The 14,905-nt window shown below is 42.7% G+C and overlaps 2 protein-coding genes across 8 annotated transcripts in view; both read left to right on the forward strand.

Annotated features, from left to right (window-relative positions):
* HHLA2 (HERV-H LTR-associating 2) overlaps nucleotides 1-14,905 on the forward strand; it is a 790,111-nt gene that overhangs the window by 546,188 nt on the left and 229,018 nt on the right. The window contains exon 1 of one of the 2 annotated variants that reach the window (XM_050960684.1): nucleotides 1,129-1,192. The exons of the other annotated variant lie outside the window; for it this stretch is intronic. The gene's annotated coding sequence lies outside the window, so the exon portion shown is untranslated. Of the gene's footprint in view, nucleotides 1-1,128; nucleotides 1,193-14,905 lie in introns of those variants that run through there. 2 annotated transcript variants of the gene reach the window in all.
* Nucleotides 1-14,905, forward strand: part of BBX (BBX high mobility group box domain containing) — a 221,797-nt gene that overhangs the window by 190,961 nt on the left and 15,931 nt on the right. For all 6 annotated transcript variants that reach the window (XM_050957572.1, XM_050957583.1, XM_050957590.1 and 3 more), the window contains 2 exons: nucleotides 11,500-11,697; nucleotides 12,414-12,606. In XM_050957572.1, the coding sequence (XP_050813529.1) occupies nucleotides 11,500-11,697; nucleotides 12,414-12,606 (391 nt within the window). The remainder of the gene's footprint in view (nucleotides 1-11,499; nucleotides 11,698-12,413; nucleotides 12,607-14,905) is intronic.

Below are 14,905 nucleotides of genomic sequence, written 5' to 3' on the forward strand. Positions count from 1 at the left end.
GTGCATTACTCAGTCAAGATTTCTGGCCACCTCCTCTCTGAACTCAGCCTTGGGTAATGCTTCCAGGCAAAGGATACTCAATTCTGTATCCCTTTCACTCTTTTGGCCCCTTACCTCACTTTCTGTGTGCTTCAGCTTCACCAGCTTCTGGCTCTGGCAATATCTTTCTTTGTTTCAATATTAAAAAAGCTGATTAATTGAAGACCTTCCCTAATGATCATTCCACCTCCTCTGCTTAAATCTCACTTTCCCCTCTACAATCAGGAGCTGAGTTGTTGAAATTGACCCTGATACCTCAGCTCTCTAATATTGGCTGCTTCTGTCTCCATAGCAGACACTGTCTTGAATACTCCTCTGCCAAAGCTCTTCTATATTGTCTCATCTCATCACCTCTTGACTGGAGTAACACCTGCTTTAATGATTTCCCCGTGTCTCAGTTCTACAAACTACAGTTGTCCAAAATGTGACTTTTTTTCCCTGTCAGTACCCAGTAATATATCCCCCTCGCAAACCCTCCGTCTTCAGACATCTTTACTGCCTTCCTATTCTTTACAGAATCCAGTTGAAAATCACCTTCCTACTCTTCAAGTTCCACCATGGATTTGCCCCTCGCTTCACCCAGCCCCTCCAGCTCTCCAAAATCATTTCTGTCTCTGTTCTCGGGGTCTGATCCTGCATTTCCAGCACACTCAAAACTCCCATGGGAATTTGCCAGTGAACAAGTTGTGCAGAATCAAAGTCCAAGCTGTTGACAAAGTTTTTCACTAGATTAAATTTTTTCCTCTTGTCTTCCCATACCCATTTGGTCTTTCATCAGTGGACAGGAGATTCTTCTCCCATGTCGACCCTGCTGCACAGAACAGCCTCTCTCCCTCTTTTTATTTAACTGACTCCTTGAATCTTTTCAGATGATCCCATTGCAAGACTCCTCCTCAACTCTGGTCTGACTCCTGACCCTCTTTCTCAGATAATGCAATTTAAATCCTACTCCCCAGCTCTCCCCATTGCCCCGTGCTTAATCCTTCTCCCTGGAGCTTGGCCATGGTGCCCCTCCTCATTCCCTGCTCTGTCACATCCACCAATGTTATTGTGCCTGTGTGCTGCATTGTGACCTGTCAAGTATCAGAGGGGTAGCCGTGTTAGTCTGGATCTGTAAAAGCAGCAAAGAATCCTGTGGCACCTTATAGACTAACAGACGTTTTGGAGCATGAGCTTTCGTGGGTGAATACCCACTTCGTCAGATGCATGACATGCATTCACCCACGAAAGCTCATGCTCCAAAACGTCTGTTAGTCTATAAGGTGCCATAGGATTCTTTGCTGCTTTTATTGTGACCTGTGTGGTCTATTTGTGCTATACTGGAATGCATAGACTGTACCCAGCTGTGAAGCATTCAGTGATAAAGAAATGTTGTGTGGTTAGTGGTATATAACAGTATACTTATTTGCACAAGTATATGTTGTGGTGGTTGTTTACAAGAAGTACCTTTCTTAATGGCTGAATGAGTATTGGTATAATATATATGTAGGTACAGTTCTTGCTGAGTACCTTTCAAATTACCATGCCTAAATTATGAATGAGTTGTATAGGCCATCTGCTAGGAAATACGTTTCTGTTTTGTTGAATCCTCATTAGGAAAAATAAGGGAACCAAACCATTGAATAAATATATGAGTAAAAACAAAAAAATCTTCATATCTACAACCAAAAAACAGAAAATCCTCCAAAGCTCAAAAGCACTTTGATTTTTCAAAATTTTCTGATACAAGGTGAAACACACATTGTAATAAAGGTCTCGAACCTGCCAGCTGTTAAGCACTCTGGCCCCAGTCCAAGAAAACACTTAAACATGTGCTTAACAATGAAGCATGTGAGTAGTCCCACTGCTTAAACATTAAGAATGTGCTTAATTGTTTTGCTGGACTGAGGCCAGATTGGTTAGCTCCATGCAGGGTTGAACCTGAAAGTAAGGAAAACTTGGAACTTCACAACATAGTTTATTTGTCATATAAAGGCCATCAGGGAAAGAACTGTGTGATTCTGTTCCGGTAATAGAAAGCTGCCTGATCTACTGATTAGAATTCAGGACTGGGATTAAGAGGATCTGGATTCTGGGTCAGATTTTCAGAAGTGAGGTGGGCATTTCGGATTCTAAGTCCTATTGAGTTTCAATGAAACTCAGACCCTTAAGGGCCAGATTTACAAAGGTATTTAGGTACCCAAGATGGAGATAGGTACCTAGTGGGATTTACAGAAGCACTAAGTGCGTAATGCCCATTGAAGTCACCTGCTTTTAGGAGATTTTGAAAATCCCACTAGGCACCTATTTGTAGCTTCAATCAACTAAATATCTTTGTAAATCTGGCCCTGAGTGCCTAAGTCACTTTTGTAAATGGAACTTAGGAGACTAAATCACTTAGACACTTTTCAAAATTTTATCCTCTATTTCCAACTCAGCCATTGGCTCACTGTATGACTTTAGCCAAGTCATTCTGACTCTGTGTGCCTCAGCTTCCTTATGTGCAAAATAAGAAAGAACTTTACCCACCTTTTGTAAAGTCTTTTGGAGATCTTTGGATGAACAGCTCAGCAGACTTAGTCTTTTCTTATGTTTCTATCCAGAAATATTGGAATCCCAGCAGAAATGGAAATAGTTTGAGCAAAGAAACGCACAAGAGCAGTACAGGCAGGGAGCAAATAATTGATGTCTTAATTTTGTGGGATTATGGGCACACTCTTAGCCTAGTCTACCCTGAGCTGTTTTTTAAAATGTCCTGGCATTGTAGTATCACCAGTTCTACTGGTGGGAGTTCTAGTGTAGACAAGGCTCTGGCAACCATTGGCATTTTTACTAGTGTCTCCTAGACATGCTCTGTGCAGGAATATACAATTCTTAAAAATCTGGTGCCTTGTCCAGTGGAAGTGCACTGGTACTATTGCAGTAGTGAGAAATTTTAAGCAAAAACTCTGTGTAGTTACAGCCTTGGGATAAAATGATGCCATCTCACCCATTCTATCCAGTCCTTAATAGTAAAGGCTCCATGCATTCCTAGGCAAGCTGGGCCTAATTTTTTTCAGCAAGGCCCTGGATTCTGCATCGTTCTGGTGTAGCAAAATGGAAAATCTGTTGCAGCTTTAATTTAAAAAACTCTTATTTTTTTAATGTAAATAATCAAATATTATAATGAGTAATTTCCCCTTGTGTTTAATTTGGTATGAAATGTTGTTAATTTGTGCTGGCCTCGTTTTCTGTGTCACAGATTTTTTGTATTGACAAACACAACTGCAGAAAAAAATGGAAATGGGGGAAACTGGGTGTTTTGATAAGTGGATCAGGGCCAGGTGGGGCTTTTGGCCACTGGGGAGGCATGAGACATAGCTTATGATTGTGCGATATGACCTTTAGCTGGATGTTTCTGCTAAAAAATAATAAGCCATGAAAGAGTTAACCGTATTGAAATGTAAACACTTACCTTTAGGTTTTAGATTTAACATCCGGTGGAGATGAATGGGGCAGTTTACACCTCTCAGTGGAAAATGCTGCTTCATTTCACTCTTTGTTCATGTTTTCAATGTTTTCTTGGCAACCATGAGAGCTAGAAAAGTGTGTATTTGTGTAATAGATGTTGTTTTGTTGTCGTGCGGTAGTGCCGGGGAGCACCATAGACCGGAACCCTGTTGTTCTAGGTGCTGTACAAACACAGAGTAAAAAGACAGTCCCTGCCCCCACAGAGCTCACTGTCTAAATAAAAGACAAGAAAAAAGCATATAGCTACAGACGGGAGTACAAGGAAACAGTGAGACAGCATTGTGTAAACAGGATGGATACAAGGTCGGGGGCCGAGTAGGACACAAGCAGAGTGCACAATGGAAGGGCAGCAAATGTTCTGTTGATTCCATTTATTTTATTTTGGAATGAAGGGTTAGTTACTTAGAAGGGGATCAGCTAACTGGAAAGCAAACGGAAGGAAAAGGAATAAGAGGAAAAAGTGTAGAATGAAGCTGAGGAGACGAGAGTCCGAGGAGGGTGCAGAAGGGTTGGCACAAACAACCACTCAGCACAGGACAGTGAAAGTCAGAGAACACGCTACACTTTTTACTGGAGTGTCCAGAAGTTGGAAGGTTCCTGCATTCGCTGCTTCTGGTCCTCTGCCAGGTGGAGTTTCTCTCCATAGCAGTGGTGTGCAAACTTTTCCAGTCGCGCCCCCTCTTACCCTTCATGGAATTTGTCATACCTCCCCGTTTACCTCATAGCAGAACTGGGATCCCACTGCCATAATAGTGGGAGCAGGATAAAAATGCGGCAAACAATGCACAAGCAGTTGGAGTAGGTATTATGAGACGGAAATGGGATTTAAAAAATAGTCTTCCTGTGCTGCAGACAACATGATCTCCCCGGCCGCCCCAACTCTGAAGGCAGCACCACCGCCAGCAGCAGCACAGAAGTAACTGTGGCAGTGCTGGCAGCAGTGCTGCCTTCAGAGCTGGGTGGCCAGAGAGCAGCAGCTGCTGGCCGGGGCATTCATGTTGTTTGCAACACGGAAGGACTTCTGTTTTTTAATAGTCTTTCATATATAAATATACAAAATACCCATTCTGCTTCTATCCTGCTCCTGATATTATGGCAGTAGGTCCTGCAGGACCCCAGTTTCTTTGTGCCCCACTTCCAGAGAACCTCTTGCTCCTCCCCACCCCACTCTATAACCCACATGGCCACGGGGAGATTCTGCTTGAAGGGGGAGATGCAAGTGTTGATCCTGGAGCACGCTTCTTCAGCAAGGATAAATTCCATGGCGAATTCTGCAGCTGCGGGATTGTGGGATGTATGGACCCTGTTTGCACTGGGCACTTATTTGGATTTGGATTTTGTTTCATCGACATGTTGCTATTAGCTAAGCATAGTATTGCTAATACAAGCTATTTCTTTGGGTGTGAAAGATTTATTTTTTAATTCCAGTAAAACAGTGGTACTAAGTAATTGGGAGTGAGAAGGGAGGATACCACCTCATCACCTTCCTTGCCACTATCAGCCAGCTGTGCTTTGCAGGCACAGTGGCAGAGGTGAACCATAAGGAGGGTACTTGTGGGGAAGGTAGGGATTACTCCCAACCACTGCACTGTAAAGAGGGTAGAGCTGGGCAACAAAATGGCAGATGAAATTCAATGTTGATAAATGCAAAGTAATGCACAATGGAAAACATAATCCCAACTATACATATAAAATGATGGGGTCTAAATTAGCTGTTACCACTCAAGAAAGAGATCTTGGAGTCATTGTGGATAGTTCTCTGAAAACATCCACTCTATGTGCAGCAGCCATCAAAAAAGCGAACAGAATGTTGGGAATCATTTGGAAACGGATAGATAATAAGAGAAAATATCATAATTCTAGTATATAAATCCATGGTACACCCACATCTTGAATACTGCGTGAAGATGTGGTCGTCCCATCTCAAAAAAGATATATTGGAATTGGGAAAGGTACAGAAAATGGCAACAAAAACTATTAATGTTATGGAATAGCTTCCATATGAGGAGATTTAATAAGACTGAAATTTTTCATCTTAGAAAAGAGACGATTAAGGGGGATATGATAGAGTTCTATAAAATCATGACTGGTGTGGAGAAAGTAAATAAGGAAGTGTTATTTACTCCTTCTCATAACAAGTAATAGGGGTTAGCCAATGAAATTAATAGGCAGCACGTTTAAAACAAACAAAAAAACATAAACTGTTGAGCAATAGTGAACATGGTTTCTATAAAGGGAAATTCTGTCTTACTAACCTATTAGAGTTCTTTGAAACGGTCAACAAACATGTGGACAAGGGGGATCCAGTGGACATAATCTACCTAGATTTCCAGAAAGCCTTTGACAAGGTCCCTCACCAAAGGCTCTTATGTAAATTAAGCTGTCATGGGATAATAGGGATGGTCCTTTCATGGATTGAGAACTGGTTAAAAGACAGGGAACAGAGGGTAGGAATTAATGGTAAATTCTCAGAATGGAGAGGGGTAACTAGTGGTGTTCCCCAAGGGTCACTCCTAGGACCAATCCTATTCAATTTATTCATAAATGATTTGGAGAAAGGGGTAAACAGTGAGGTGGCAAAGTTTGCAGACAATACTAAACTACTTAAGATAGTTAAGACCAAAGCAGATTGTGAAGAACTTCAAAAAGATCTCACAAAACTAAGTGATTGGGCAACCAAATGGCAAATGAAATTTAATGTGGATAAATGTAAAGTAATGCACACTGGAAAAAATAACCCCAACTATACATACAATATGATGAGGGCTAATTTAGCTACAATGAGTCAGGAAAAAGATCTTGAAGTCATCGTGGATAGTTCTCTGAAGATGTTCACGCAGTGTGCAGAGGCTGTCAAAAAAGCAAACAGGATGTTAGGAATCATTAAAAAGGGGCTGGAGAATAAGACTGAGAATATGTTATTGCCTTTATATAAATCCGTGGTACACCCACATCTTGAATACTGTGTACAGATGTGGTCTCCTCACCTCAAAAAAGATATTCTAGCACTAGAAAAGGTTCAGAAAAGGGCAACTAAAATGATTAGGGGTTGTTGGGGGGGTCCAATATGAGGAAAGATTAAAGAGGCTAGGACTCTTCAGCTTGGAAAAGAGGAGATTAAGGGGGGATATGATAGAAGTATATAAAATCATGAGTGATGTTGAGAAAGTGGATAAGGAAAAGTTATTTACTTATTCCCATAATACAAGAACTAGGGGTCACCAAATTAAATTAATAGGCAGCAGGTTTAAAACAAATGAAAGGAAGTTCTTCACGCAGCGCACAGACAACTTGTGGAACTCCTTACCTGAGGAGGTTGTGAAGGCTGGGACTATAACAGCGTTTAAAAGAGAACTGGATACATTCATGGTGGTTAAGTCCATAAATGGCTATTAGCCAGGATGGATAAAGAATGGTGTTCCTAGCCTCTGTTCGTCAGAGGATGGAGATGGATGTCAGGAGAGAGATCACTTGATCATTGCCTGGTAGGTTCACTCCCTCTGGTGCACTTGGCATTGGCTACTGTTGGTAGACAGTGGACTAGATGGACCTTTGGTCTAACCCGGTACGGCCGTTCTTATGTTCTTAAACAAAAGGAAGTATTTCTTCACACAATGCGCAGTCAACCTGTGGAACACTTTGCCAGAGGACATTGTGAAGGCCAATACTATAACAGGATTCAAAAAAGAGCTTGATAAGTTCACGGAGGATAGGTCCATCAATGACTATTAGTCAGGCTTGGCAGGGATGGTTCCCTAGCCTCTGTTTGCCAGAAGCTGGGAATGCGCAACAAAGGATGGATCACTTTATGTTTACCTGTTCAGATTCAGATTGAACTGTATGGGGAGAGAACCATGTGCTTAGCCTTGTACCTAAACTTTGCATAGTTTCATAAGCTCACACCTAAGTATGTTTTACTCTCTTTTGTTTAACCTTCACCTTTGCCTATTTTCTTATGGCTTTTAACCTCTTTCTGGTTCTTCCTCTGTTATAACCATTGCCTATTTCTCCTTTCTGGGTTTTTACTTTTTCAGTTCTTGGATTTTTTATTATTTTGTATTGTGAGAACTGAAGAGTTACTTTCAAGGGGAGCCATCCTACATGGATTCTCGGTGGTTCTGATCCAAATTGTTTGAAAGCAGTATGACTCAGTACATTTTATACATTTTATTCAAGCTAACAATCAAAAATAAAATCAAGAAAACATATTGTTCAGATTAAACCACTACAAACTCCTCTAAACTAAGGATTAAACAATACAATTGTCAAAATAAGGTCAAATTAAGATCAAGTCACCGAAGCCAAGTGTTAGCTACACTTTTGAATTACAACTAAATCATCAGAGTAACACATTATCAGTCCTTATAAAGCCCAAAATAGGACATCTAAAGAGGAGGCTGTCCATTCAGGGTATTTCTACACTGCAGTTGGGAGCAAGCCTCCCAGCCCAAGTAGACAAACTTGTGTTAGTGGAGCGCGAGCTAGTGCATTAAAAATAGCTGTGTGGATCTTTCAACTTGGGCTCTCAAGCCTTTGGAGTGGGCTCAGGCTTCACTCCCCCATGCTGGGGTCATGTAGTTTTTTTAATTGTCAGAAGGGGGTCGCGGTGCAATGAAGTTCGAAAACCCCTAATCTAAGTATTAAAGCCAATTTATTGTTACTCTTTTAAGTGGAGTCTTCAGACTCAGGTGGAACTTCCTGTTTAGATTTCATTAAATCTAAATTTACTAGATTCACTAGATTTCACTGGTGTCTGTAGTGGTTAGTCTGCTTCCTGCTCCTCCCTCATCTCCTGCTCAGAGTGTAACACCACACTTCTGATGCATGGAGGTTAGCAGCATCTAATAAGCAGAAGCGATAGCTGAGAGCCTCTATATGCTTCTACCAAACCAGAAACATGCACGCAGACTGCGTTATTTTTAGGAGACCATATTTTAGGGTGAACTAAATCAGGAGATTATTTCTTGGCACTTCCCCCTGAGGTCTTGAAGTGCTAATGCACACATGCATACAGTATACACACCCTCAAATTATAAAAGAAAAATAGAGATATCTCCCACTTAAAGACAAAAACTGGTTGTAGCTAGATTGACCTAGCTACATTGCTCAGGGCAGTGAAAAATATTGCACCCTGTGTGATATAGTTAAGTTAACCACCACTGTAGATGTAGCTAGGTCAACGGAAGAGTTCTGACATCAACCTAGCCACCACCTCTCAGAGAGGTGGCTAAGTACATAAATGGAAAATCCCCTTCTGTCTATATAGAAAGTGTCTACATTAAATCTCATACAGAGGCACAGCTACAGTTCCATAACTCTGCTGCTGTAGCCATTGTAACGTAGACAGTCTGTATTTAGGTGTACGCTATTTCTATCACAGTATTTTATTCCTTGTCTGATTTCTCTTTTAAGTGTTCACCTTTTAACCTGTCTTGTTTTTTTCTGCCTTTTAACCATTGCCTTATTTGTGTATTTACAATTTTTTAAAGACAGCAATATTATCTATTGGGGTAAACAGCAAAGGGTAAGTGGGGAGAGTGGATTGAGAACGTGAGTCGGGAACTCCAGCATTTTACTTGTGGCTTTGACTCCCTTACTCTCACTTTATGGAAGTCATTGAACTTATCTTTGCCTCCAGTTTCCCTATCTGTAAAGTGGGGATTGTCCTTAGCCAACTCACAAAGGTGATTAGTTAATGCTTGTAACTCACTCTGAAGATAAAAAGCACTCTGAGTGCTAAGCATTATGTTGTATTACTTGTACAGCAGACTACAACTCACAAAGTAGTCCTCATTCAGCAAGAAGTTTCCATACTTGGCCGAACAAAGGAGTTGTGGGGGGGGGGGGTGAGTACATTGGTGACTTTCCAGGAGCCCCAGTAGTGTAACACATTTGTGTCTACAGAGTCCAGGTACCCACCTTCCTCTGTTTTAAGATGAGCACAGCAGTGGGCTACTTTTTATAATTCCTTGGGCTACATTTAGTCCTCTGCCCGCCACTTAGCCACTCCTTTTCTAGAGTCTTTTACATACTGAGTGAAATCCTGTTTTCATTGATATCAGTGGTGCCAGGATTTCACCCACTGTTTCTGTCACAGTTCAGTCTAGCAAAAGCCCCCTAGGCTTCAAGTTGCCCTGGCCGTCACCTCTCCTGAGTGGAAATGCACCTCTCGCTCCCTTCTGACCAGGGTATTTCAGGCAGCACAGTCCCCACCCTGAATATACAGTAAGAGACTCTGAAGAGAGAGTAAGCAGGTCTGCTTAGGCAGAGATTAATACCAGAGTAATTGTTCTGCGAGTGCTGGTCACTGTGTGTATTCCGGGGTGGGTAGACATGCGCATGCCATGTGCCTGGAGCCAGAGAATTTTGAAAGCAGTGTCTGCTGGTCCACACACATGCCCTGGCTCATCTCGTGCCTCTGACCGAGGAGACAAAGAACCCAACTACTTCTCCAGTTCTTTCTCACCGCTGCGTGGTCTGGGTCAGAGCCTCCAGTTTCCAAAGCTTCAGCTTTCTCCTTTATCTGTGAATATATTTAGAGATCTGTAAATAGGTTTTTTTTTTAATCTGATTGTTTGTTTTTTTTATGAGTAGTTGGTCTCTCAGACCTGGAGAGGCCCCCTTCTGCCGCCACTCCCCCCTTCAACCCCCCGCCATCCCACTGGCTCCCTAGTTGGATGGTGGACTTTTGCCCAGGACTCCAGGCTTCAAAATTAGTGCCCAAAGTAGAGTTCGCATAGGCACCAGCACTCAAAGAAGAGAAGGTTACTTGCCTTATAGTAACTGGAGGTTCTACGAGATGCGTGATCCCTCTCTGTATTCCACTACCCCTCCTCTCCTTCCCCTGTGCTTTAGATCTTCTCTGATTCATGATAGAGAAGGAACTGGAGGGGTGGTCAGTCCACCTCACCCTTTATCCCCTGCGTTTTGAGGTGCAAGGTGAGCCGGGGTGCATGTGCGGGCCAATGGATGCTGCTTTCAAAATCTCCAGCTCCAGGCATGGCACACTTACATACCTGCAGTGGAATACAGGTAGGGAACCACACGTCTCAAAGAAAAGTTATTTTAAGATAAGTAACTTTCTCTTATAAAGTGCCACACAACACTTCTTATGCAAGCCTATTTAATTCTTAAGCTAAAACTACTACAGAGAACAATAAAAGGGACCCTCATGCATACCAATAAACTTACCAGAGTTACCCCCCAACACTAACATAGGCTCTGGCAGGAGCAGTCCTTCAGAACTCCACCCAAATAATTTCCTTCTGGTGTCAAGTTCATTACAACTTCAGCTCACAGTTTTAGAGGTCCTCTATAACCCCAGTGTTTCCAACCCTACCCTAAGAACTGGGGCCTGCCATGGAACATGGGACCTGGCCATTTTCTGGATCAAGAGGAAGGCCTTGAGCCTGTTTAAAACCACGTTATTTATCCAAAAATCCTTTTTCTGTCTCTTGGCCCCTGGAGAATCCACTTTGAATTAGTATATGTGAACCTCTTCAGGGGATGCCTTCAAAGGACTGAAAATCAGAGGAATTACATTAGGGTCCCCCTCCTAGAGGAGTTGCATACAGTTCCCCAATAACATGCACCATTATGTTTTTAATATAATGGACCCCAAAGGTATTAGCCTTAATTCAATAAAGTTTCTCTTAATTCCACAAGGTGTATCCAGAATGTTGCAGGATGTTGTCAGTTCGTCTCAGTTTGTACTTGCTAGATCTTTTTAAAACAATAGAAATTTGAACCTCAGAGAAACCTGCAAGAACTGGTCCAGTACTATTCCTTGCAAACCCAAAACACCGGGTGCAGCTCACAAACACTTCCATGACTCGAACACTGCATATTTCATACAGTCCCATTAGTGAGTATTTTAAGTGTCATGTACAGACAGATATGAATGTGTGTATAGTTAGCAATTCTGGTGTTTTACGTTTGACTTGTAATTGTAACTGACTTGTCCCGTTTCAGCCATACTTGCAGAAGACAAAAACCCCAGTGAGCCTGCACGGAAGAATAAAACTTCTGTATCTGTCCCAAGTACTCCAGAGCCAGCACTGCTGCATGAACCCTTGGTTGGTAGCCAAAAGAGGAAAGCGAGGAAAACTAAGATCACACATCTTGTTCGGACAGCAGATGGCCGAGTGTCACCAGCAGGAGGGGCTCAGGGTAAGTAAAAGGAGTCTAAATTTATGATAAATCTAGATTATTGAGGGTGGTTCTGAGGTATAAGTAAAGTAGTAGGGAAACATACCCCTAATAGGGAAGCCTGTACTGGAAAAATAATTCTGTAAAAACAGGTACCAATTGGGTCATACCATCTAGGGACTCAGTAAACTCCAAATAGGCAATTTACTGTTGGATAAAAATTTTAGATGTCAAAAAAAAATTTGTCTCTAAACTACTGTATGAGGAGTGGGAGAGGCACACAGAGAGTGTGCTGGAACAGAGTTTATCTCTCCTAAGGTAACATGCTCCTGGTCCAGCAAAGCAAAGGTATTGTGCCTGCACAGCGAGTGCAGTTAACGGATGTGAAATTGAGCCCTGTAGTGTATATAAAGACAGGGATAATGGGATGTCCCTAGGTAGGTCATCAGCAGTGGGGATTGAACTCGGGACCTCTGAATTTAAAAGCATGAGCTTCCACTGCCTGAGCGAAAATATCCAAATAGATCACAGTGCATAGCATAAACTTCTATGTCATCCAGCCATTAGAGGGAGGCAGAGAGCCCCAGTAGTAAACTTAGATTGCAGATGATAAAGTCTCAATTAATGATGGAAAAATGCATGTTAACACCTCTATACTAAGCACTGTTCAGTACACAGCTGTAGCTGACTTTTATGCCCCGCTGCCTGCAAGTTTTACTTTCTTTCTTTTGTTGTAGAGGAAAAACCAAAGGAGCTACCACAGAGTAGTCTCCAAAAAACATCAAGTGCGGAGACCGATTGCAACGACGAATGCTCTAGAAGTACAGAAGCAGAGGACACTCATAGTATTACGTCAGGCATGCCAGCTGTGTCTGCATTCTTTAGCTTAGCTGCTCTAGCAGAAGTAGCAGCAATGGAAAATGCACACAGGTCAGTGTATGCTGCATTTCTGCCTTGTCTGACAGGATTCTGCATTACGGCCCTCTTACACAGAATGCATGTGAAAGATTTAACATCTGAGTCAATTGGTTTTGTCATTTTTTCCACCGCTACTTCTCTTTTGCGCGCTTAGTTTATAGCACTGCCCTGTTTTAGAAGGATGAAATGCTCACTGGCTTAATTACCAGTGATATTGCCTTTTAATAATATACCAAGAGAACCACAGCGAGCAGCGCTGGCTTGCTGAGACGGAAGCAAGGAAGGCTTAGCACTTGTTCCCTCACAACTGTGCAATGCAAGGCAGAAGCAGACAGTGCTGAGGACATCCAAGTGCTTTTGTCTGCAAGACATATGAACACTCTGTGCTGTCACGGAGAGGAGCAGCCCAGATTAACCAGGCTTTGCACCACGTACGACAGTTCTGCCCTGTGAGATTTAGTAGAAGCTGTGGTGAAGGCAAAGAGACCTTCCTTCACTTCCCACACAGTGACACCACAGGAGTCAAAAGAACAAATTAGCTGCTGCTGGTCAGACTTAGCCTGAGGTTTCTGCCAGAAGTGTCTCCTCTCAGTCAAAGGCCACAGGCACGTTGTGGTTCTCTTGGTGCCACCGGTTACTGTCTAAAAGGTGGACCCTCTGTCCTTCCCAGGTGTCGAAGGCAAGTGGGGAATTCTGAGCCTATACGAGAATGTTAGTGACTTCCTCCATAATTAAGGCCCTACTAAATTCACTCACCATTTTGGTCAATTTCACTGTCAGAGGATTTTAAAAATTATAAATTTCCTGATTTCAGCTATTTAAATCTGAAATTTCACAGTGTTGTAATTGTAGGGGTCCTCACCCAAAAACGGGTTGTGGGGGGTCACAAGATTATTGAGGGGGTTGCATTAGTGCTGCCTTTACTTCTGCACTGCTGCAGGTGGCAGTGCTGCCTTCAGAGCTGGGCAGCTGAAGAGCAGTGACTGCAGGCCGGGAGCCAAGCTCTGAAGGCAGAGCTGCCACCAGCAGCAGCGCAGAAATAAGGATGGCAGGGTATGGTATTGCCACCGTTCCTTCTGTGCGGCTGCCTGCAGAGCTGGCCCTTAGTCAACAGCTGCCACGCTCCGGCCACCTAGCTCTGAAGGCAGCAGCACAGAAGTAAAGGGGCCATGGTATGGTATTGCTATGCTTATTTTTGTGCTGCTGCTAGCAGGGTGCTGCCTTCAGAGCTGGGCACCTGGCCAACAGCTGCTGCTCTCTGGCTACCCAGCTCTGAAGGCAGCCCAGAAGTAAGGATGGCAATACTGTGACACCCCTAAAATAATCTTGTGATGCCCCTGCAACTCCCTTTCAGGCAGGACACCCAATTTGAGAAAAGCTGGTCTCCCCCATGAAATCTGTATAGTATAGGGTAAAAGCACACAGGAGGACACCAGATTTCATGGACCATGACCCATTTTTCATGGCCGTGAATTTGGTATGGGCCTATCCATAATGGGGCTGAGGGACACACTTCCAGCTGTGCTCAAGGAACTCTTATGAGAAATCTACTCAAAGAAATCATTTCAGGACGTTGACAGTCTTGCCAGCTGCTGACCTTTATAAACGGTATGGACAACCTCATGGGCCAGGCCAATATTCCCCTTGTCAATAAAATTGGTTTTAATATTCAGCGATGTGTATTTGACTATTGCAAGGAGATTTGGAAAATCACACGTGCACAGAACAAAAATCAGATAAGTCTTTGAAGTCTTTTTGCAATCAACTATCTTCTGCAGACGTCATTTTCTTTTTAAAAGACATTTCTCATAAGAAAAGTTTTCTCACAGTGATATCCTTGGTCTTGCACCCAGCCCTGCAGAAAACCACTCTATTAATAACAAAAGCAACAGTGTGAAACAACTTCCGCTTCCTTGCATGTAGAGCAATATTAAAAGACCAGAGAGAGACCAGGAGAGATGCTGAATCAAATTCTATTCTCAGTTACAGTGGTGTAAATTAAACTTCTCTGACTCCAGGGTAATGCCTCGATTTACACTGGAGAAAAGGAGGACAAGTTGGTTCAGTCTTATTCATTCCTTTAATTTGTCCAAGAGTTCCTTGCCCACCTTTTTCACTGTTGCAGTGCCTCTCCTGAAGTGATGTTGGGCTACTTCAACTGGTTGGCATTTTTTTTTTTATTTTGTTCACAATTTATTCTCCCCTAATAGCAATGGCCAAGTAACACGTTACGTATGGTCAGAGGTGAAAGTAATAATAAATTCTTACCAGTACAGGGGCCGAGCCTTGGGTGGAAGGGGCAGGGCTGAGG

The sequence above is a fragment of the Gopherus flavomarginatus genome, chromosome 1 (genome assembly GCF_025201925.1).
Source record: "Gopherus flavomarginatus isolate rGopFla2 chromosome 1, rGopFla2.mat.asm, whole genome shotgun sequence".
In the NCBI taxonomy this organism is placed as follows: domain Eukaryota; kingdom Metazoa; phylum Chordata; order Testudines; family Testudinidae; genus Gopherus; species Gopherus flavomarginatus.